Raw genomic sequence first — 25,931 nt, 5'->3', positions numbered from 1 at the left:
TGAGCAATGTCTTTGAGAGGTGATGGAATGTGTGGTTGTGGGCCTCAATGATTCCACTTGAGCACAAGAAACAGTGTTAACTACATAAATGGGTGAGGACAATGAACTTCTGACTTGGCATTGGGCCTTTTCTTGTGTGATGCCAAAACTTCTTTCCGAATATAGCAGCCTGGTTGGGTAGGCACATTATATTTAATGCTGAGCCTGGACATTCCTTTCTGAGTTGAAAGGCATCATTACTCCATCACACCTTTATAACTCAGGGTAGAGACTGTTGAAGTATTTCTGAGTGCTGAAAAGAACCTTCTTTTGACATGATGGAGAATTCTCTGCTGACGAATGATAGGCTTCCCCGAACCAACATGATATAGAGAAATGGAAATGCCATACCGATTCCTCCAAGTTTGCAAAGGCAACAATCAGCAATACAAGTCATCCTGCTGAATCACTGAACGCTGACAGGTATAGGGGAAAGGGCTTTCATAGAATTATTCCACTTGTGAGTCTTATGATCTCTCTTTACAAAATAATCACAACCTAACCTGATAAAGCATTAAAGGATCATGTGACTTCTCCTTACAATGGGAGAAAGGAACATCACAGCCTAGAAGTGGTGTATATTTGTTGGCTGGGCTAAAGGTGATTTGAGATCTTGTTGCAGTTCCAGAGGGATTCAGTTTGAGTGATAAAAATCTTAGCCAGTGTGGTGCGTACCCCTGGCCTGTGTCCTATTTAAAGCCTTTCATAGTACTAAGAAGTTTAAAAGGCACTTCACTATAGTACTATCTATAGTTCAGGGTATCTACAACTTTAGATTAGACATTAATACATCAAGGTGATTACAGCAGCAAATGAGTCTTAATGTATCCGTGACCTTTGACGAGACAGAGGACTTCAGAGATGAGCAGTTGGTTTACACAATCACGACGCCCTAGACAAACATAAAGCTCCTTAGGAAGACTCTCTTTGCATGTTCCCTGGAGAACCTGGGAGGTCACATAAAGGCCATGGGTTCCAGAGAGATGTGTGATCTAACACAGATTCTCCTTTCTACCGTTCTATGTGTCTGTGTAAATTAAGTATCATTTTAAAAACAACCATTCAATTGATTTGTAACAAAAGCAACATAGACTGAATTATTTTGTCAGCTAACGTAAATGAGGGTACTTGAAAATGTATGATTCTGAACAACCATTCACTTGTTTATTTAAAGGAGGGTATTTGTTTTGAACTAATTATTATCGGGTGCACTTCACTTCCATTGTGAGAAGGGAATCTCCAGTGAGTTATGTACTTCTATATTTTAAATAAACAATATGCTGGAGGATGAGTTTGGCCTTTTAAACTGGGGTTGACCATGACCATAAAAAGGGTCCTTAAATAAATAGTTGCACACATCTTGTACTGGGTGGGGGTTGTTAAATTGCTTGCATATGTTGATCATAAACTAAACTCAAATGAGTACACAACCTATTCACATAAGTTTTAAATAACAGATCCATAAACCCATTTATGCAAGCCATCTTACCAAGACTAAGCAAACTAAAGGTAACAACATTTTCAGAATGTGTTACTCTCCATTTAGCCTCAAATGCTTACTTTCAGAGAAAGCTTGACGCCTTAAAATGTGGTCCAATGTGATTTCCCTGCTAAATGTTGAGTCATTTGTAGTTATAGTACCTTGGTGACAATACAAGCATTAGATCTCATTACAGTCATATCAGTAATTCTGGGAATTTTTTTATGGAAAAACCCCAAAGTCATTTACCAGTACTGCCACTCTGTCCAGCAGAATAACCACTGGATTAAAAGTGGTAGTAAGGCAGTGTTGATCCCCATTTACAGAGTCAATAGGGTTCCATGGGGATTTTTGTGGATTTATCACACGTGTTCATTTTGCTGATTCTTTTAGGCACTGTGGGGGATTTACCTCTAACTACTTGTTGGCAGTACATAATCCACTTGACCTCCCTACTCGGAGTTCAGTGGTGAAGTGGAATCACTTGAAATGATGTTACTGCCCAAAAAAGGGAAGGTAATGGAATTACTGCCAACAATTGCCCACGCAGCTGAACATGTAATGTGGTCCATAGTATAGTTTCCCGATGTTCACTTTCACTTTCTTTAACTCATACTCTAACTTCACCAGTTTCCTAATATTTGTATGTTTCTTCCAAAATATATTGATTGTATTCTATTCCAGTCACACATTCTCTCATTAGTAATTAACCAACTACGCCCCCGCTCTCCTGCACTAAATCCAGGCTACATTTATTCCTTTGAATCCCAATTGACATCTCGGCAAAAGAATGTGAAAAGAGGTATTCCTGTTCTTTGAACTTGTCAAATGCTTCAGACATTCAAAGCATTCAACCTCTTAATATTGGTTCAGTGTGTGAAACATCCAAACCATGTAGAATACTAATGATCACCTTGGCTTAAATCATGCTCATGATTTAAGAAATGCAGTCCACTGCTAATTATAACTTCCTCTATTAGTGAAACCACAATGGGGCTGATTCATGGAATTTGTAGCACAATGCAAAGTGACTTTGTACTGGTACAAAATGACATTGCACTGCCAACAAACACCCTGATTTACAGAACAGTGCAAGGTGTATTTATGCAGTGCAAAGTGACTTTGCACTGTGCTAGGAAGTCCATACATCAGGCCCAATGTCTTTGTCTAAATCCTTTTGCATTAGCCTAAAGGAAACAAAAAACGTTACAAGTTAGCATGAATACATTTCTCCAAACCAGCACTTCTTATATTTATTTTGCAATCAATTACCAGGTCTAGGAAGTGACATATTAGCACAACATTGTGCAATATCTTGGAGACATTAGTAAATTCCTGTTACAAGGATGTAGCCTTCTTGTAGGCACAACCTTAATCTCACATGTTGTACTGCATCTCAAATTGTCAATATAGCAACCGAAAAAGTAATATTTAGTGATACAACAATCAAATATTTATGCAATGCCCTTTAGGATCCATGAATGCTTGTTGAATGCTGACTGTCCATTGGTTTGTGCAGATCAGTCAACTTATTTGCATCCTATATTCTTCACGATTTGCGCAGAAATGAACACAATCCATGGTCATGTTAATCTCGCTTTTCCTATATGATATGGTTTCTAATGGGCCTCATTCAGGGGCGTGCATGCTTCTAATAATTGGCTTTTGACTTATTTATTTATTTATTGGCCATTTATAAGGCGCTTGTACAGCTGGACAGTGGTTCAAAGCGCACCAAGGCAAGAAGGGAAGGGAACAAGGAAGCAAATAATAAACATAAAACATAAAACCAAACCGCTCCTACTAGTCCTTGTGTCATTCGGAACGTGCAGGTGCTGAGATTGAGACGGGGTGGGTGGAGCTGGTAAGTGCTGGAGGGTCCCTCAGGGGGAAAGTGCCAGGGTGTCCATTACTAAGTTAACTGGTAAGTGCGTAGGCGGTGACAACCCAGGTGAGAGGGAGGTAACTACCCAACAGGTAGTGCATGCCTAAGACAACACCCTGGCAAGTGTGGACCCAAAGGCAAGTGCAGGGGGTCGGCCTTGCCTGTAAATATAAAGGGCAAAGCGAACGTAATGGATAAGTGATTATTAATTATGAAAGACTTTACTATAGAACTATGCATCCTAGAATTGACTTCATTTCTACAGGCCATTTTTAACAGTAGGGAATTCAGTCATGCACTTAATAAATATTGCTGATTCTTGTTGGTTAGTAGGAAGGTGTGCAGTTGAATGTTCCCAAAATCTTTAAACATATCAGTTCGGGGATTAAAAGAATTCTACTCAAGATCTGTAGATAGTACTGTTATGTTTTAGACCATGGATGTCCTTTTAGAGGTGCATAATGTACGGAAAAAAAATGCTATGTGTGATAAGTGGGGAGAATGTTATTCTTACATGAACACACAACATGGCAATGCTTTGATCATGTTGCCACACTCGCTATACAGACATTAGTGGTCCACGTAAATTGCTGTAAATTGCTATGTTTGTTATAGAATTCAGTTTGATGGTGCATGGAAAGAGTTCATATTTAAAATCAGCCTATTTATTTGGATTAGTGTTTAAGAACATGAACATGTGCCAGCTGTGCGTTTCATGAAAAAAGCATTAATGTTACCTAACGCATAAACATAATTTGTGATTGTGCTAGTGTGACCGTAGCTAGGTATGCACTCAATAAATAAACTCATAGTAATAATAATAGCTATTTACTATTATTATTATTATTATTATTATTATTATTATTATTATTATTATTATTATTATTATCGTGCATAAAATAGGTGCATGTTTTCTTCTCTCCATCATCTAGGTTACATGGTTGTTCAAAAACTACATGTCAGCAACTAGATTAAGTGGAATCCATTTGAGCATTGTTTCCACTAGTGCCAGTTGCTGTTTTTGTACATCTTCTGAACTACAATGTAGGAAATTCTATTGGTGATGGTATTGTAACCTTTCAATTGTCATTGCCTTTTGGCAGTCTATACACATAAATGTACACACAAAGGCTACAATGACACACAATCCAAATACCACAACAATTTGGTAGAAGATAGCATGTAGCCAATTGAGATATCCAACTCTTGCTGGATTTAGCCTTTGCATTTTACACCTGAAATGCAGTGCACTGATGTCAATTTGGTGTGATTGTTTCCAAATAGCTTCTACTGGATTCAGTTGCTGAAGTATAGGTCTTTGTGCATCTACTCAATTGTTCTTAAGAAACTTCAAAGGTTGATTTGGTTTCATGGGGTGAATTTCAATTTCTGTTATTTCCATTTCTGTTTCTGCTGTATGCATATTTGTATGTGCTTTTGTATTTTTGTTTATCTTATCCACTGGAAACAAATTCTTTCTCAGTTGATCTAATAACAGATCACTTTTGGAAATTGTGGAAGTTCACCATACGTCTATGCATGCAAATGCACACATACGTAGGCGGCCTGTTGAACCTCCTGAATTTCTGAAAGTAATCTGTTCCACTCAATTTGAAATGCAATACATTATCCGTACATCATTATTCACACACACACACAAACTCACACACATTCACAATCTCGGGTAGCTGAGGTGACAGTTCTTTGTTGTGATTCCAGTTTCCACTTTTATGTTTTTTATTTTGTTCATGATTTATATTTGGTTTTCATTTCAATTATCCCACTGTCCAAAGCATTGCTAGGAGCAATGACCTCTATCACCTCACCAAGTGTGTATTCCCATTATCAATGAGCCAATAGTTAGGATACATTACAGAATTCATGGAAGAAAATAGGCTGGTTTCTATGGTGAGGCATCGGTTGGTGCATGCTATTATTTTTCAGATACATGTATCCCATTAAAATTTTTACAAAAACGAACAAAATTTAGCCCAAGTGGACACATTCAAACAGGATATGATAATATACAGAGTAATGTTCTTATGCATTCCAGTCTTCCGGGCTGAACACCCAGAATGTAATTTCATCATCCTCTCCTTTAATTTAATATTAGTTTCCATGGAATTCTGGGATACTCAGGTCACGAGTTAAGTGTGTGTGGAATGAGATGTCTGAGCACAGAAAAGGATAAACATGTTTAATTGTATGGACATACAAGAAGGAGGGTGAATGGAGGAGAAAAGGAGAAAGAAAATAAATAAAGGGTAGTTTGACTACATGTAGGCGGGCTCAAAAGAAAAAAGTATAGTTCACATTCTTTACACAATCGAGGTGTAGCAGAGATAAAAATATGTCAAAGTCCTCATATTGCTTTGATTCCTTATAGCCTCTTTTATTCATCTTATTTTATTCAGTTGCTGACATCTGGGTTGAAGATAAAGTATAATATCTCAAAAGTAATCAAAATAACATGATTCAGGAGAAACGTTTTCGGAGATAAAAACTGGAATTCCACTAGCTTGAGCTACCCCTATTCAATTTACTGTATCCTCTTTCTCACATAAAGTTTTGTACATGTACAGAACTGCTATGAGAACGTTTTCAGTATTGATTGTTGCCCCTCCCTATGTATTACTCACCCTCCTCTCACCTCTACCTATCCATAGATCTGCAGATATAGCCCTATGAGATCCACTCTTTCCCTTCCTTGTCTCCTCTCTTTTACGCACTAACAATCACCCATACTCTCTGCCACCCATTTGCCTCAATCATCAATCCCTCTTGTCCTCACCACATCCACTCTTTTTTCTGCAGTCTCTTGCTACTCAAAGACCCACATTCCAATGTCATATCAGAGCCACAACCAATGGCGTTGCCAATTCTTGTCACGTAAAGGCGGCTGATATTTTCCTATGATAACTTTCTGGCCTTTGCATTTTGTGTGGGTGATGTTGAGATCAAACAGTGGAACACTTGCTAGTAATATTTATGGAATTGGCAAACGTGCCTGCATCGTATTTGTTTTTAGAGGTCCAGGGAATATCTCCAAGAAATGATAATTCAATTTCTTGAAACTGAAGAAATTCACATTTTAGGGTCAGATTCCCCTTTGTGTCAAGATCCGAGTGTCAAATTCTACTCCTTCATGTCTGGTCCTCTGGTGGTTAATGTAGCAACATTTTCTAAACCTTCTGCTAAAAGATCGCATATGTTTTAAAATACATTTCCCAAGTTTCAGACATATCACAATTTTACCAGAAACACCAGAATTGCATATTAGGAATCCATATAGTATTATTTCCAAATTGATACAATAGTCTTATTTAGTGATTTTGCATTTGCTATTTTGGTAAAGACATTAAGAGCCCCCTCAGCGCTTTCTGCTCTGTGAGGTTGAGAGGGAGCATGGGGGCTTATTACCGCCTTGTATCCATGTATGACTTATCTGCCTTACTCTCCTGTAACCAAGCTCTGTAACCAGAAACATCTGCTCATTGTTCTGTAACAGCGCCACGATGCCTCTGGGCTGCTGTGCGCTTTATAAATGTTAACAAATAAAGTAACAAATAAATAAACTTGCACGTGAAGTCTGGATTTGGACAGCCAACGGAAGTCAGTCGCTTTTCAGCCTTGTGAGTTGACAGGGCCAATCTTAGGTTTCTCACAAGCTGCATGTGTTTTTGGTTGATGAGTGTTGAAAAAGTGACTGTGTGGCAAGGATAATGAATTCAGTAACGACATTGCAGAATACATGAGTATTGCGTCCTTTGTAAATCATTTTGATTTTCTTTGGGATTTCAATATCTGAGCCGCAATTACATTTTTCTGGATTTATTGTTCCAAATCATGTATGTAGCTGTGGATAGATTTCCACTGATAACGTATGGGAGGATATATAAAGCCCATTTGTCATTTGGAGTTTGTATTTCCACTGCTTCCATCTTTTGTGCAGGAGCTTTCACTTGTAAATCATGTGAGCAGTTTACGACTGAGAAAGATGCTTTACTACAACTCATTTTAATGTGGTTCTCTGTTTGGTTTAGTTTAAATGTCCCAAATAATATCAAATTCTGACCACAGTTCTACATTTTATAATGGTTTTAAAATACCTTCAAATGGGGATTCTCTAGGGGCATATGTAACTGAATTACAACAACCACATGTTTCAAAATATAACTGCCTACATCGCGGGATATCATGGGCCCCATCACAAGTCCGGCGGTAACCATGCCGGTAAAAGCAGCAGACTTGCACAATTTACCGGAGCCTGGCTTGCCGGAAACACTGGGGGATTAAAACGCTGCCGTTCCGGGAAGTCAGGCGCCGGTAATTGTGAATCCCTAGTCCCATTTGAGTCCCATAGGACTCAATGGGAATAGGGACCATAGAAGCACCGGCACCATTAATAACAGTGCTGGTGCTTCTGACCCAGGCTGGCGGGACGGCACCCCGCCTGCAGTCGTACTGTGCCGGTCCGGTAACAACGGTGCTGGCAGGCTGGTAGGCTTACGGACACCGTTGTTACTGGACCGGCATAGTTACAATGAGGCCCAATGTTTTGCAGTTATGTAGTATGCAAAATGAGAGCATTACATTAACCCACAATGTGGTATATTCAATTCAATATGAACAGGGAATGTTACATGACAAATAAGTAAACAAGAGGCTGCATAAAATAAAACGAATATGTAGAAATGTAAATTGTTGGACACAATATTCCTCAGTATTGGAATTGCCAAACATGTTAAGAAAAAGCCAATTGCATTTTTTAAATTACATTTATTAGCTGGAAAGTATGTTATTGAAATGTTTGCGGGAAGGATTTCTGTATGCAGTTCCCAACTTATTTGTTCAAATTTCTTTATTATCATTTTCTTAAACAAATTACTGTTCCTTGTATCCCTTTTTTCGAGAACAACATTTCACTTCCATTCCACCTCAACACCTCTCCATCCATACCTTTCCCTACTACCATCTTTAGTTTATTAAATTAAATGCAATTTTGAGTTTATGGTAGTTTTTGAACAGTTGTTTTCAAATAAATAGGCTGATCCATCTATTTAAATAAAAATGTAAATGTTCGTTTGTTCAAAATCTTAAATCTCCAAAAGTTCTTCACTGATTGCTTTGAAATTTTGACACAATGTTGCATTTGAATAGGCAGGTGTTTTTATACACCTACTATACATAGATGTCTCACACCTGTGACAGATAAAAACATGCTTTTTCTGAAAAACAGCGCCATCTGTTGGACGTAAAAGCAGCTTCATATCTGCTTCGTTCTCAACAGAATGAACGCAACAGGTTGAGAGTGGCTGAAAGACGTCAACGAGAAACAGCAGATCAGCGTCAAACACAACTCCGTGCTCAGCAATCACGCAATTACAATCGCCTTGCATTCTGGTACAACCCAGCTGATGATTATAGTTTGAGCCGGCATGTTCTCATCGGCACTATGACTGAAGTATGTCCTTATTACAAGGCTCTGAAATGTAATAGTAAAATGAAAGGAATGTATTGCGCCGCCAGGAAAATTAAACTGCCTCAACTTGGAGAATCGCCAGAGCCATTAAAAACTTTGCTTGCCGGATATACAGCCGAATCTAAGCATTTCCTTTCTAACATCAGGAAATACAACTCATGCTTCCAAATGATGTTGTTCGGCACAGAAATCATAACAGCTCAATTCATGCCAACTTGCGTTTGCAATCACCATCAACAAAGCTCAAGGCCAATCGTTAGAATTGTGCGGTTTAGATCTAGACATGGATTGCTTCTCATATGGACAATTATATGTTGCGTTTTCTACAGTCAGCATATCTGCACAGAAAATGGAACAACAACAAATATTCTATACCCACAAGCATTGTGAAATTAAAAATATTAGAAACGTGTGCTTTGTCTTTTCTTTCTATTCCATTTAACCTGACTGAGCCACAGCAACGCGTGGCTAGGGACAGCTATTAGAAATACAAAATATCACTCACTTCACTATTCTTCCATAAAATGCAGGATTCTCTTTTTAGCACACAAATGTGTTTACAAAATGTATCCAAAATATCTTCAATAAAGGCTTCACCACCAAGTAGAACCCTGAGATAGCCATTTAAAGATTCCAGGATGGCACGTCTCTTGAAAGAGAGGGTGAAGTGTCCAGCCTGGGCGATTCGAAGAGGACTCAGAGAAGAAGTAAGTCATCTGGCCTTGAGAGATCGAAGAAATCGAGGGTGTGAGCCTGGTCCGGAGCAGAACTGGAGGCTGGAAGCCAATGTCGGGAAGGAGAGGCATGGGACCAGAACTGGCAAGAAGAGGCGCACCCACGCCACCCGACGGATGACAGAAAGCAGCCAAGGAGGACCGGCAGTCAGTGCATCCAGGAGGCCGAGAAGGTAAACGGCTCAACCAGATGCTGGTGGGGGCTTGAGAAGAAGGGTCTGGGACCCAAATCAAGAAGAGGGGGATCAGAGTAATCATCCTCATCATAGCACTTGGTGAGAGAGTAAACCAAGTGGGCCGAACTGAAGATTGAGAGAAACCGGGGTCTAGGACCCAAATCAAGAAGCAAGGTATCTTCCTTGTGGCAATACTTGGTGACAGAGTAAGCCAAGTTGACCAAACCAAAGAGCGAGAGAGAGAAACCAAGGTCTGGGACCCAAAGTCAGAAAGTATCATGAGTCCTCTTCCTTGTTTCAGTACTTGGTAGAGGGAGTTACCAAGTGAGCTCAATCAAAGAAGAGGAGAAGCCGGGGTCAAAGACCCATTTAACATTTGAGAACTGTGTTTTTGAAGCTACATGATACGTAGAGCAGGAGAAGAGAGCCATTCCCCATGGTGGACCTAACCTAATGTCAAGGTCAAGAAGCCTGGGTTAGGGAGTCATTCCCCCTGGCCATATGACATACCAGGCCAGGAAAAAGGAGCCATTCTCTTGGCCAACTTGAAAGGACATGTATCAAGAAAAAGACACACATCAGATTCCTTGTGGCAATATGGCAGTAATTGGCAGGTGAATGAACCAAGTCTGTGAGAGCAAAGAAGTAGAGAAGAAGCACAAATCAATTTCTTTGTGGAAGTACTTCACAGGATAGTGAATCAAGTTGGCCAAAATCAAAGATGTGGAGAAACCTGTGTTTGGACCCTGAATATCATTGATGTTGACTGTTGCAAAAAATCCTTAAGGAAGGATCAAGAGTATCAGGAGAAGGGAGTCATTCTCTTGGTAACCAAGACCAGGGGACAGGGGTCATTACCCCTGGTTGTGTTGAACTGTGAAAGACCAGTGCCAGGAGAAGGGAGTCATTCTCTTGGTAACCAAATTCAGTGGAAGGGAGTAACCCCCCTGGTTGTGTAGAACTTTAAAGTCCAGATACCCGAAAAAGGGAGTCATTCTCCTGGTAACCAAAGCTGAAAAGATTTTATGACACACAGTGTTATGCCTGACAGAGAGAATCTCAGAACTTTGTCTTTTGCATTCGAGGATAATTTTGACCTGGGGAAGGATGTAATTTCCTTAAGAAGAAACCAAAATCTGGAAGTGAACTTTTATCCACAGTCCAGAAGAAGGGCGTAATTCATCTGGACCAAGATGGTATACTTTATCTCTAGTTTAGTTTTAAGCATAAAAGTCATAGGTAGGGTTGTGACACAAGATGGTGGACTATTGATTTACACAGACATTCTGACAGAACGCTTAACATTTTAGTTCAGGCAGGGAAATTCCTCTTAGAGATGGGGAAAGTTAGGTTTTCTGTTTATTTTCTTGACTAACAACAGTCTATAGCATTTACCATGCCACCTGTGTGTCAGTCTCCTCCTTCTGCACCCTTACATCTTGCAGACATCTAATCATTTTGTCACAAGTTGAAAAATGCATAAATATGCTTTCCAAGTATGCGTTTGATTATAGGCTATGGGTATTGTTTAAGAGTTCAAAACATCATTATGCAGATTCAAGTATATTTGGAAAAGGTACAATACAAATAAACTACCGCCTTTGTGCATACTTTTTGTCCCGTAAAAGCCTATATGAACGTTAGACAGTCAGTGTGACATAAAATGGAATACCACTGATTAATTTCTATAAAGCAACTTTTTGATAGCACCCATGTACGCCAAGCTTTCCAACTTGTACATGCCATAGGAAACATGATGTGAAAATGAATAGTATATGTGTTCATGTAAAGCTATTTGTTAAACAAAGTACTAATTTAGATCGATGCGTAACCGAAGGTCCACCTTTGGTCTCCTTAGCACACCACATCAGTTTGGGGAAGTGAAAAATGCAATAGCAACCCAACACAGCTTGAAAGCTATGGCACCAGATGGTGTCCCTGGGGACCTTTATCAAATGACCCCTGACATATTGGTCCGCTTTTTATGCATTATTATAAAATCTGTGTTGAGTTCCGGAATTCTTCAACATACATGGGTATCTAGCATGGGCCCACTAAGCGATTGCCTAATATCTTTAAGTGATCGCTCTCTAAAGATTGAAGGGAAGATTATCTATACCCACTTAATTGAGTGGAGGTAGTCTAATAATGTATTTTTAAAAAACTGCCATTTGGGGCTAAGGTCTGCCGTAGGAACAAAGGAACAGTGCTTGAGCCTGCTGCTATTTCTTTTCCTTTCAACCGCTGCTGGCTTAATTCAGCTCAATGCTTACAGAAACTTTTAGAATGTAACAGCCAAACACTAATAACATGTGCCTGGTTCTGAGGTCAGATGAATAGGTCCTCCCATGGCTGAGAGCCTATGTGTCTGACCTGAAACGTAATATACTGCCTTCATTTATGGAGAGGGGTGAGTGCCATCCATACCTGGCTAGAAGATAATCTCATTATTATGCAAATCATATAGGTGGTGTACCCATCCGTAAAGGTGATTTGAATCTTACCTTAATGTTGGCTGTGTGTGATCCTGGATATTCCTTCTCCTCTAGTGTTGACCATCGCTGCATGAATTTTGATACCAGTGGTTCCTCATAGTCGACTATTTGAAATCCTGAGACATTAGCTCCTCCAAACTGAATTTTTGATAAATCCCCATCAGTAAATCCCTGGATACAGAGAACAAAACTATTTCATTATCTTTGCCACATTTCATTGCATATCGATTTATTTTTCACAGTTCACCTTTTTAAGACAGTCATATGCAACATACAAATTATCACCAGTACAAATTAAAGTCCCATGGCATTTGACACTCAAAAAATGTGTGCTCCTTCTAACCGTATTGTACCACTAATATAAAATCTCACTCTTTGAGCAAATGCTAAATTAAAAAAAAGTATATTTTGTTTTGTCACTATAAGTGGGGGCAGTGGCCCAGTAGTTGATTTACTAGCTTAAACAACAATTCAGTAATATCCAAAATGTGATGCTGAACATATGGCTTGAAATCCCTTTCTCCTCAATCTGCTTAACTGTACAATTGAGCCAGTAGGTCAGGGGTCTGTAACCTTTGACACATCAGGTGTTTTGAACTACAAATCCTGTCACTCATAGTCAGCATAATAAATGGTGTAGAACGTGGGTGGATTGGCATGGGGGCAAAGAGGCATTGCCCCCAAGGCTGGCTGTGGGCCAGAGCTCCAAAAATGTAAAAAATAAAATTCAAAAAGACAAATCCTTCAGATTCTAGCCTGCAACAAAAATAACGAGTGGTGCAAAGCCTGCTGACATTCTGTGTAAATGGGGCGAGGCATTCACCCTGTTTTCAGCAATGTTGTAGATCTGTCGGGGTGGTCACCACGCATGGGTCTCATGAGAGGGAGAGGAGTCTAGGCTGCAGGGGCAAGTTAATACAGTCTAGTGGCAATGCATGTATTTAAATAACATATTCTGTGACCCTAGATGGCAATGTTGGCAATGTTGGCACCACGGCACTCCATACACCAGTGATCTGCTACAATTCCCAGCAGTTTATCATGAAGCCTACTTGTGCCAAGGAAGTAAGGGTCCACATCATATTAGAGTATGTCCTTTGTTTGATTTTGTACAAATGCTTCCCATATGTTCTGGTGATTTTTTTTAAAGTAATATATTTATTTATTTAGAAAACAAGATATGGAATACAATTCTCATCATACAGTGGAGGATCACGAAACAAGAATAAAATCAAACTTTAAAATCAGTCCTCTTAAGCGAGTGTGTCCATGGGAAAGAAAAGAAGAAAAAAAGAGAGATAAGAAAGGGGCAAAGTTGGCATATATTAACACAAAGAGTGTTTTAACGAACTACTCAGCCATACTACTCCAGTAGCCAGCTCCTTATTGCCTGAAATGTGTCTGAATCCCTTCTGCACTTGTTTATGCCTCTCTCAAAGCTTGTCAAAGTTAGCAAATCCTGAATCTAGACTTCGATGTTCAAGAAGTTTGTTGATTTTCAGACACGAAGGACACTTTTCTTTGCTAGCATCCACCCCCTAAATAACCTTGCCTTATTTGTTTTGGGCAGTTTTTCTATAACTTTATCATCACCCAGGATGAGTAGGGAAGCTTTCGTCGGTACTTCGGTTTCCAACACTAAATTTGTTCTCTCACAGACTTCTTTCTAGAATGTGTTAGTCTTGTGGCAGAACCAGATGAGGTGACTCAAGGTTCTTTTACTTTTTTACATTTCCAACATATATAACTGTTGAGCAGGTTCCTCCTGTACATTTTCTCCAGTGTCATGTATTCGGTGCAACAGCTTGATCTGGCAAGCTGATAGGTCCCAGTCCATTGATGCTAATTGTATGTTGTTACTACATCTTTTCCAGCACCTGGGTCTCAGGTTTTCTTCTAATTCTCTGGCCCATACTGACATGGTCTTTGTATTCATTTCACCACTTGCTGTTAAAAGAATGAAAAAGGTAGCTGCCGGGTGAACAGTAGGTATGCATACTTCCACTTTCAGACCCCATTTCCAGGGAGCAAGCAAGACAGGTCTCTAATACCCTCACTCCATAATTCTCTCAGTTGTCTATATTTTGTGTAGATGTCATCCTGTGGATTATATTGCTGGCAGAGTTAGTTATAAGGGATCATTGCCCATTAACCAAAATGTTTCCAATATAGCAAATGCCACACAGATACCAATCAGGACAAAATAACATTTACCCAGAGATGTAAGTCTAGTGTTTTGCCACAACGATGCCTCCAAGGAGATGTAAGGGTCAGAATCAAGTGCATAAGAGAGAGTGTGCCAGCTCTCTCTTTGAAACTCTGTAATTGGGTTTTTCTCAGTTGCATTCTTCGGTCTAGTGCTGAGTAGAGCTCTGGGGTTCAGCTGTGAAGTCAGATTCGATTTTTCCTTGATCCAAATATCAGCATCAGGTTTCATCAGCTTGCTAGTATGTCTCAGACAGAACGCCAGATGGTACTTCAAGACATTGGGGAGATTCTTTCAGCCTGAGCTGGTTGGCAGTTGCAGCTTACAGAGCATCCGTCTTGGTGGTTTGCCCTCCCAAAGGAATCATTGCATTGTGGCATTGATATCTTTGAAAAGACCAGTAGGCAGCTTAAAAGGGAGCATAGAGAGGATGTTGTTAATTCTGGGTGCTATATTCATTTAGATACTGTTGACCTTCCCCTAAAAGGAAAGCTTTAGAATCAACCATCTCAGGAGATATGATTTGATTTGGGGCAGTAGTGTCGAGAAATGTATCAGCATTAGCTTGTACACCTTTAAGGAGATCCATATTCTCAAAATGTCATCTTGGTTGGGCACCATTTAAAATTCCATTGAGCAAACATGTGTTTCATGCAGGTTAGGGAAACTATCAAGATTGCTGGCTTACTCCAATTTACTTTATAGCCCGAAATTGGGCAATTCTTTTGCTATATCCATAAGGGGGACATGCAGGAATCAGGGTCGTGCATCACCACCAGAAGGTCAAATGCATACAAATAACTCTTCCCTGCCTCTACCCCATAACCGTATGCATGGATATTGCTATTGTTCCAAAACATATTAGCCAGGGGTTCCATTGTGAGAATGAATAGAAGTGGGGAGAGTGGGCAACCTTGTCTGGGACCTCTTTGGAGGTTACCATTTCTCAAAATCAAACAGTTGGTAAGAACGTAAGCTGAAGGGTCCGCATAGATATACCCATTTCTGGAACCTTGTCCGAATCCCATAATTTTAAGGGTCAGGAAAAGGCATATCCATTCAATTCTATCAAACACCTTCTCGGCATCCAGTGAAACTGCAACAACTGGATTGGCAGGTCAGTGACCCTTTTCTAGTGTCAATAAAAATGTCCTCATATTATCTGTCACAACTCCCTTTTATGAAACCAACCTGATTTTCACGCATCTACTGCAGTATCTCTTTTTCTAGCCCTTCTCAATAAAACTTTGGCCAGGATGTTGTAATCTGTGTTGATAATGCTAATTGGCATATAATTATTTGCACAACATATTGGCGATTTCTCTTTTTTCAAGAGGACAATGTGAGGCCATGTATCAGGGAGATTTGGCAAACACTTCATGAAGTAGTTTTATAGCAGAGCCGGGAAGAATACAGTGGAATTCGACTGGTAAGGCATAAGTTCCTGGCGTTTCGTTCGTTTTCAGACACAGAATGGCTATACAAATCTCCACCATTGAGACTGCACCTTCAAGAGTGTGTGCAGCATCTACATTGAGTTTGGGTGAATCAGATTGCTTTAAATTGGGGCTGCTGCACTGTGGGCATGGGCCATTGCACTATGGGTAAGAAAAGAAAACTGCCAGCGCCCCCTAGTGAAAGATCATAAGAATTGTAATCCAAAACATCTAGAGATCCACAGTTTGCAGACCCCTGTATTGAGTGCATAGCTTGCTCTCAAGAAGGTGCCAAATGAATACATAATGCACATGCACAGTTCTTTTTAGGTCGATTCTGCTTCTTATATTAGAAAAGATAGATTGGTAAATGCACTGGTTATAGTCCACATTGGCAATTGGTGTAAATGAAAACTAAACTAGGGGGATGTATTTTTCTCAGTTTAAAAACGTAAAACGTTACTAATGCTTATGTAGTATATAGCGAATATGAGTATTATGTGCACATTGCAGGCTGTGTGAAAAGTAACCCATGCACCAAATGTGTCTAGGGGTACTCACACCTGGCACGCTACTGTGTGTGATTTCTTTGACAATGCCACCGCAGTATGTGCTCCCCTCAAGAATGTTCCCATTGATAGTGCCACTTGTGTATGTGCTTGCATTACAACTAAAATGCAGCACTACTGAATGTGCATCCTTCGAAAGGACAAGCATTAGATATGATTACTGTGTATGCTCAGGTTGAAAGTGCTCTGATTGAAAGTCCCATTGCAGTATGTGCTTGCAGTGAAATATCCATTAATGTGCTCTCCAATGAGAGTCATCATCAAGGTGTGCACTCCAACTGGAGGTTCTGCCATTGAAAGTGCATACCTGCACAGGTCCCATTGGAAAAAATTTAGCTACCTAATTTGAATGCTGAGAAAGGTTAGGCTCTTTACAAGAAAATGCTGATAAATTAAATGTAATCGAGGATATTGATAGTGATATTGATGTACTGCTCACTAATCATAATAATACCAAGAATAAGCTTTATGAAAATGATTGGTGTATAATTATAAATGCCTTACAATCCTATCCACAACATTATGAATATTGTAAAATTATCAGGAAAAGACAAGTCTATCAAAATGAGGCGCTTTTACAGACAACCACCATATCACGCTTACTCTCTACTATACACCATCATTCAACTAAAACACAGCTATACCCCTGATAATTCGGCCTAGCTGTTCACTTACGAATACGACCACATGAACACCTCATCACCCTAATAAAACGCAGCCTAGTTGCTCACATAGGCGTCCCTCAGGCCTAACGCAGCCAGAACCCAGTCTGGGTGTCCACCCACCAGACTGCCCACATCCAACTGATATCTTCAGCACCACACCTATCGCTAGGAAGCACTATCATCCAGCAACTACACCAGCTGCACACATATTCGGTGCACCCACGCACCATAAAACACTATCTCTCTCTACTGACTTGAGCTACGGTTCCCGAGGGCGTTCAACCTACCAGCGCTGCAAGGTCATACCAATGATATATAAGGCGCTATATAAATGCCAAGTAACATAACATAAAATAGCTCTATCGTTTCCCCTGTCAGAAATGGAGACATGTTTATGTGAAATTTAAATTAAACCAATTACCGACTTCAGATTGTATAGGATCTAGGCTGTGAATACCTAGATCCTGGATAACCTGTGGGTGGTGTTTAGATAATCAGAAAAAAGAAAAATGAAAGCATCCCATAATGTATTGTTCTTATTTTGACAAAATTAGGTTTTCATATTTTAATGAACAAATACATAAACTCTATGAAGATTCAGGTGAAAGTGTGTGGGATAAGTTGCTTTAAGAAGAGAGTGTTTCATTGATATCAATTCTATGCAGGTTCCGAAACTATATTTTCGATATTTCTGATACTATAATGTGAAAATGATCTTTTATCTGATAGCCTTAATACTTTTAAATTAATTATGTGATGTGTTATGCTGATGTTATAGATGTTTGCACATGTGGATTTATTATTGTATATTGTATTATAAATTGTGAAAGGTTTGCTTTGTAAACCAACACACAACAAAAAAAGATACCTTGCTAGACCATAACAAAGCACACTTAGTCTGATGGGTTGATTGGCCTACTAACTGTTCCGGATCACAACAACTAGTCCGCAACTATGGGGGTCATTACAAGGTAGCCGGTAAGGGGTTAACGGCGCCGGTAAAGGTGCGGGAGCTGTCAACCCCCCACTGCCTCATTACGAGTCTCCTCGCGGGACCGGCTAAGGATGCCTGATTTTACCAGGCGGCCTTAGCGGGTCCCACGAGGAGACCAGCATGCTAACAACGGGCCCGTTATTAATGGGCCCGTTGTTAGCATGCTCCCCATTCCCATTGAGCCCTATGGGGGCTCGAATGGGAATGGGGATGTACCGGGTCCGGGTTCCTTGAATGAGGAATTACCGGGCCCTCCAAGGCGAAATGGCCCGGTAATTCCTCATTCAAGGAACCCGGATCCGGTACCCGGTAAGGGGGTAGCCATACCGCTGATAGCGGTATGGTTACCTCCTACCTTGTAATGACCCCCTATGCCTCCCTTCTTTGTTTAACTTCCTTATGCCCTGGACCTTCTCAGCCGTAATCTAAACAAAATTGATCCCTGTGGGCCCTCTTAGGTTTATAATAAACACTTCTCATAATTTGAAAAATCGTAGGACAAAATGTAAACCGAACTCCTCCTGCTGCTACTTGGAAATTCTTCAAAATGACATTCTCCATTGTTGCAAATCAGGGAATGTCATCACAGAGTTCCTTTTCTTAATCCAACGTCCTTGCCTAGGACAGGATGCAGAATCTCACTCACTGAAAACTCACCCACAGTCCGCAAAACCCCCGTCAACATTTACAATAACAGAAGCTTTGTGCACCAAGCAAAGAGTACATTTGAAAACAGAACATCTGCGTACCATCAGTGTTTAATTTATGGGGGTGTTTTCAGATGGCCAACACCGGCACTCTTTTTTCAACACCAGCACTGTTTAATCTGCAGGTAATAGCAGGTCAGCAGCTGCAGCGGCCTTGGTGGTGGTGCGCCGTGCATCCACTCTGCCACCTCGTTGTTGGCATTTTTTTTTAAAGAAGAAGATCTGACTGCTTTCAGTGCTCCGCTGCGCAACAGCCAGTCAGATCTTCTTCACACAAGAAATAGCAACAACGAGGAGCGTGGTGTGGCTGCCAGCCTTGTTGGCATTTCGTTTTGGGGGAGGAGGTCTGGAGATCACCTGGCCACTGCGTAACCCACCACTATGCGGCTGCAGTGCCCACGCACTGGCACCACACCGGCACCGCACCCGCCCTGTGACGACCTAGCAATGAAATGCTCATTGCCGTCACTGCCGTCACTGGGCCGGCAATATGTAGCAATGCTATTATGCTTCCTGTCGGGGCTTAAGTACATAATGTTGCTTGTTGCCCCCCTATGCCCGATGACAGCCTAATTAATTTAAAACTGCTGCTGGCTGCACCGCAGCCGAGCGGTGCAGCAGCTTATTTCTTTTTCTTTCTTCTGACACTGGTGTGGTGTGCCGTGTAATCACACGGGTCAGCCAGGTCACCCGTATTTTTAATGTGTATGCCACACTGTACTTGTGTGCCAGCCAGGAAGCTGTGTGCGTAGAATCAGTGAGTCTTTTACACACCCTGGCTGGTGCACAAGGGCAGTCAGAAGCACACAACAAACGCGGCAGGCGGCAACTGTCCTCAGCCTTTTCTTCAGTCCACTTGGGCCTTGGCTTGAATGAAGGAGTCGGCACCGACCTGGAAAGTAGTCCACTCTCTCGGCATCACGGTGAGTTTGTGTGTAAATAAATCATCATGGTTCTGCTCTGATCCAATCATCCCATGCAACTCGTTCAGTAATAATTTCTTATAGAGCTTACTTACAAAAAACATGAATTGTATAATAAATCGAAAACCACATGAATGCATATACATTATTAACATGTTAAGCCAAAAGAATATCATTGTGGCTTTCATTTTCCCATCCTGAAAGGTAAATTCTAAGTCCCAGAATGTAAGATAATGCCAACTCCCCTTTCATATTTCACGCAGCTGCAAGAAACAACCTTTGTGATTTTAATTTCCCTAAACTGAGACGATGACAGTGGCACATGGAAAATAATGACAGTGAGGGCGATAAGGATATGTCTGATCAGTGCATAACTATGGCTTAGTATTTGGTGCGTTGCGTTCTCAAGCATTGCCCAGATACAGAGGTGAAAGAGCAGTGAAAGGTGAGCTAAAAGCACACATACTGCACAGAAGAAAGCTATTTTGTACATTAGTCCCTTAGCATGACGTGATTTTATCAACGTCTCGCTGGACTTGGACAATTATTACTTTGCATTCCTGCTACCTCAATGTAAGGCCGCCATTTTGTGGACCAGTGTGTTTCGAGACATTGTAAGTGTGCTTTCATCAGCAAGAAACATGGACAAAAATGACACAGCACTACAGATGAATACTCTCCGATTTTGAACGGTCCTGACATAAAGAAACTGCCACTACTTTAGCGTTTTAAAGACTTTCTTGATTTAAATAGTAGTGCAATGACTCCATTGTGCTACTTTCTCAATTCAGCACCCACCAAGCGTTTGCACTAAACCATCCGCTAGTTAAAAAGGTTGGCACCGATGCCAACAAAGTAATCTCAAGGCCAAATGTGCTTTGATTTGAATGAAAAACAAGTGTTAATAAGCATACTTTCTCAAAGTAACCATACATGAGTCATACATGAGTCAGAGGAATACTTTTAATCAAAAAAAGATTGTATCGTTCAATACATTTCAGTGAGTAGAGTTTGGAAGTGAAACATACACAAACATTAGTATGCCTACTTTACTTATTCTGCTTTATTGGTCTTCACTTTATTGTAGGGAAGAAATAACTCCCTTGTGCCACGTCCTTTGCCATACCTTCCCCCTTCCATGTTGTAGGAAGGAAGGGTGGCTCAGGGGCAACCCGTTTGTCTTGGAAGCAAGACAACACGGTGCAACACATGTTTGAATCCTGATCTCACGCTTAGACACCACTCGCTGGTATTATGCATGTTATAAATAAACAATAAAATAAAAAAATAAGGCTCCATGCCCTCAAAGTTGTGCAGCAGAGCCAACCTGAAAACTCTAGTGAACCGCAGGCAACTTTTAGTGATTTAAGACATGTAATAAAAGGAGTTGTGCAGTAAAAAAAGATAGATATGCAGATTTATTGTCACAATTTACTTCCAGCACATTCGATTACTGACTTAAAGCAACTTTATTGTTTTGTATATCAAGATAGTAGACATCATTGATATAATCATATCTTCAAATGGGCACTTTGTGGTGCTCACTTTAACTTGCACAGATTTGCAAGGGAACTGGTGTTTTGTAAGCTCTTTGAGTTGAAATGTTCCATCATGCATATGAAAGCCTCTGCCACTGATAAAAGAAATGTGTTTGCAACCTGAGCACCTTAACGACCTGCATTGCCTGCAGACGTTGCGTGTGTGTGCATGCCTAGCTGTGACTTGGGAAATGGGCAGTGCTTGAATGTCCAGCCTGAGCCGATTCTATATTTGGCTCAGGAGAAAGACAAAGGGTCAAGAATGCGTTTCTTGGGCCTTTGAACTAAAGTTACGCTCAGTAAAAATGTAAAGAACTAGTGGTACGGCGTACCAATGATTTATACTACACTTCCATCTCTAATCTAACCTGTAGAAATTGCCATGCCCAGTCCCTAATATTTCTAAATGGTCAGCTCTTTCCAGTAATTTAATCCTCAGTGTGCGCACTCAACAATCTGCACTTATGGTTTAATTGGCGGTAGCACTTCATGTATAGTAATAGGGAGCTCTGGCATATACTTCCTCACCCCAGGTGGGCTCCTTCCCCATCCATCTCACTACTAGCCTGTGCCGCCAATTGCTGCAGCACTAAACATGTGACATGGAGCAGCAGCAGTGTGATGGGCTGGTGGTGGGCTGATCTAGCACTGAGCCCGGCCCGCTAATGCAGTGGCGCAGCAGGGGCCGGCTTTAGTGAGGTAAGAGTTTTTCGCCCCTGACACTTATTTTCTTTTAACAAATTAAGCGCTGCATATTCTACCGAGGTTAAATAATGCCTCCCTCCCACTGGCAATTAGAAACCCCCATTCTCACAACCATAAACCAACCCCTATCCAGGAATGGGCGAACTCCACAAATAAGGCCCAACCCTCTGTGCCATTCTAACACTCAACTTGCATTAGATCAACTAGCCAAGCAAGTGGGGCTTATATGAGAGCAACAGAAACCATATTAGGCCTCTTCTTCTCTCCCGCCTGAACATATCGATAGAAAGGGACCCTCCCCCTACACCCTAACAACTACTGCCAGACCCAGTTCCCCAACTCTCACCCCCAGAACCAAATACAGTGAAATGGTGACCAATAACAGAAAAAAAGCTCATTGCAGGTTGGTCTAGTAAACACAGACACAAGATCAAATTGTCAAGTGTATTTATGTGCCCCCAAAAGAATTCCAGATCTGCAATCAAGTATTCCTTGTCATGTACAATGTGATAGAAGAATACAACCAATCACATCACTGAGTGTTGTTCCACTGACAATTGCACTTCCTCATTCAGCGTTGCACTTGTGTTGAAGAAACCAGCATTTCCAGCATGTACAAATCTGGTAAATTTGCTCTTTTGAACACACACATACTGACAAATACATGATAACTGCAAATGTTTCTCTGACTTTAGTAGTAGATAACCAACTGCTCAGTCACAAAACCTCATTCCTGGCTGATTGTGTGACCTTTCTTACTTCCAATACTTAACCCCAATGATACAATATTGGACCTAGGAGACTCCAATTTATAGTTGGAAGTCCTAGATTTGGTGTGAAACATGGTGAAAATATGGTCCACTCCGGAGGTCCAAGTCCCCACCCATAAGGCAGAGCCATATTTAGAAACTATTAGAGCTGGTGGGAGCACTAGAAACACGGAACTACTGCACTTGATTTGATGGTTCCTCCTTACCCTGCTGCATGTGGTGAGGTCTACTTAGGACAGTGCACCACTGTCCTTAACTGTAAATTGGAATTGGGGGTTGAGAGCCTTCACAATCACGCCAGGTACTGTAATGAGGATGAGAGTATGTTCTCTCAAATAATGAGTAGGACATCTTCATTTGAGTAGTGCAACAAGTGTTAATTTGTGTAGCCGACATGTGTTTCGACACTCATGGGGTAATTTCCAAGGCGATATGGGGTTGGTTCAGACTAGTTAGTTAGTCTTTTGTTGTGCCGGGGAGGTGCCCAAGCACTAGTCACGTGGATAATCCAGAGATACTGCAATGCTGAGGAGGCCCGATCGGGCTCTTGTAACAATCGCTGGGTGGTCGCCTGTGTTCAGTGTTTAGAAACTATCTTCACATTAGGAGTCACAATAATGGAAGTCACCATGGGACCACCACCAACTCACTAGCCTCCTATCAGTCCACACACATATTTGTTCTTCAGAAACCAGTCTTCTTGGGACAAAAACGTCCAAATACAGACATGTAAATGTCAACTCATAAGAAGCCTTTGGCATGGCTTCCACCAATTCACATCCACACAATGCAGAATGAGGCATTACTGCAGGACATCCAAAATGGCATCACTAGGACCCTTCATGCTCTATCCCCATCAAACTAAAAATATCTAAATCAGACCTAAACCAAAAAATAGTTTTCCGAGGAACTGAGTCACCTAGAGAGGAAGGACAGCAAGCATGAACATATTTGGTATGTTACATTAATAAGAATGTTTAATGAATGTGCCAAACACCACTCTTGCATCCTACAGCGCTGGGATTTTCCCAGCTTCTGGTGCATTATGGCTGAAATCTGATGCATTTAAGGTGCCAAATGGCATGCCTAATCTACACAAGACACTACCAAAAGGTGACCTGAGGCTAGAAGATATACTATTTCCAATACGAGATCATTGATGTGAGCAACAGAATAAAAGAGACCTCTAACATTGACTATCATCTAAACATGAGCAAATGAAGAATACTGAAGCCCCCACCCAAAATGGTGCTGATGGCATCAGTCCCTTTATAAAAATTAAGTTGACATCTGCAAGCTAATCATCAGCTTCCAAAATCACTCATTAACCAGCACCTTTGCGGACAAACAATTTTCCACTGCTTTAATCACTTTCATCGCATCACAGAGGGACAGAAACCACCATTCTTTATAAAAGTGGACGAGCTGCTAATAATCCCATTCCCACAACAAAGGTCGCAGGGCCTCCCTACGAAAGCCCACACTTGTTGGAATTTGATCATCATCCTTGACACACACCTATCTTTCAAAACTAATGTCAATGATGTGTGCAGAATTCCCTACCACCAGATCCACCTATTCAGAAAGAGAAAAAGTCTGACATTCCTAGACCTTTGGCCTAGGGTCGAGGTGATATGGGCCTATGTGACAGTCTCACTCTGATTACTGCAACAGCTTTTATGAAGGGTTGCTCCAAAAATCTGATACAGCTGCAGCTAACGCAAAGGTGTGTAATGCATGCCCAGGGAGCCTATGGTCGGAAAAGAAACACTATCGATTCATAAAGCGATCCTTTATCCAGCAAACCTTTACACCTGGGACATTTGAGTTAGCCAGAGGACTCAGGTTTTGGCCTACGTGCCTACTTTAACCCTCTATGAGCCCTGTAAACACACTAGGCTACCGCTGGCGTTATGCAAGCTCTCAACAAGTACTTAAGTGGCAAGTTCAAACCTCTAATAGCTGTTACTGCATGTTTGTTTTGGCAACTTGCGAGCGGCTGTGTCTCCTGTGAAACAAATCTACCACTATACCTTCTTCCCTTCTACTCTGACAATTCACATCTCTTGACTGCCTCTTACCCTCATCCACCTCATCCCTGTGCTCTTAAGTGGTGTTTTCTCCATGTGATGCTAGTAAAAACACCAATATATAAATATAATAATTAACAGACAGGGCCTATCAGATCATTTGAAAAATATTCTGTTACTCACATGTCAGTGGTCTAAAACCTTTTTTCGAATAAATTGGAGCACTCACAGTAATTTCCTTCAAGTAATGCATGCAAAGGGACCATGTACATTCTGTAAGCATTTTTAGAATGCAGTCTTTTTTTCAGATTGAACAGTAATGGAGCGTTTGGGTTGAAGTTTTCTATTGTCTAGGACAGTGAGATACTTTTTAGGTACATTTGTAGGAGTGAAAACACATGGTGGCAGCAACTGATCTGCTAAACCAGAGGCCAAGCAATCACTTGACAAATGGACAAATGTAGAAGCCTCAAGAATCGAAATGGGCTTCCTAAGCATTGAGCTTGGCTCAGTGAGGAGAGTGCCAAACTAGACCACGGAAAACAATCACTCTCTGGCGCTAGAGGAGACTCCCTCCGGTGACACCCCCAAGTAAGTTACCCTGCATTATCTCATTATCATTACCATGGTCATTTCTGAATTTCTCCACAAAGCTTATCAGTCATGTGAGTTATATCCTTTGGCATCTTCTCTGAATGACTACTAGTCAAAGGATTCAATTAAAAATATTCTGTTTCAAACAAAAACAAATTATCAGAACCAACGACTTCCATAAAATTGCTCCACAAAGCTTATCAGTCATGTGAGTTATATCCTTTGGAACCTTCTCTGAATGACTACTAGTCAAAGGATTCAGTTAAAAATATTCTGTTTTAAGCAAAAACAAATTATCAGAACCATCGACTTCCATAACATTCTTTTTAAGCTCATTGTTCTGCATGACGGTAACAAGAAGTCCCAGGAGGACATGAACATGTAGTGTGTAGTGAAAAGCCTTGTTATATTCGACATACTGTTTATTTTACCTGAAATAAACACACTATCCAGGTTATGCAATTATTTTGCCTACTTTCATAATACATCAAAATTCTACATGC

The 25,931-nt window shown here is 40.8% G+C and overlaps 1 protein-coding gene across 4 annotated transcripts in view; it reads right to left on the bottom strand.

Annotated features, from left to right (window-relative positions):
• Window positions 1-25,931, bottom strand: part of GRIA2 (glutamate ionotropic receptor AMPA type subunit 2) — a 624,179-nt gene that overhangs the window by 186,738 nt on the left and 411,510 nt on the right. For all 4 annotated transcript variants that reach the window (XM_069631331.1, XM_069631330.1, XM_069631329.1 and 1 more), the window contains exon 6: window positions 12,301-12,462. In XM_069631331.1, the coding sequence (XP_069487432.1) occupies window positions 12,301-12,462 (162 nt within the window). The remainder of the gene's footprint in view (window positions 1-12,300; window positions 12,463-25,931) is intronic.

This window comes from Ambystoma mexicanum, chromosome 6q (assembly GCF_040938575.1).
Source record: "Ambystoma mexicanum isolate Mex_15411 chromosome 6q, UKY_AmexF1_1, whole genome shotgun sequence".
NCBI lineage: Eukaryota > Metazoa > Chordata > Amphibia > Caudata > Ambystomatidae > Ambystoma > Ambystoma mexicanum.
The sequence above is the reverse complement of the archived record's forward strand: the minus strand, read 5'-3'. Positions and strand labels throughout refer to the sequence as shown.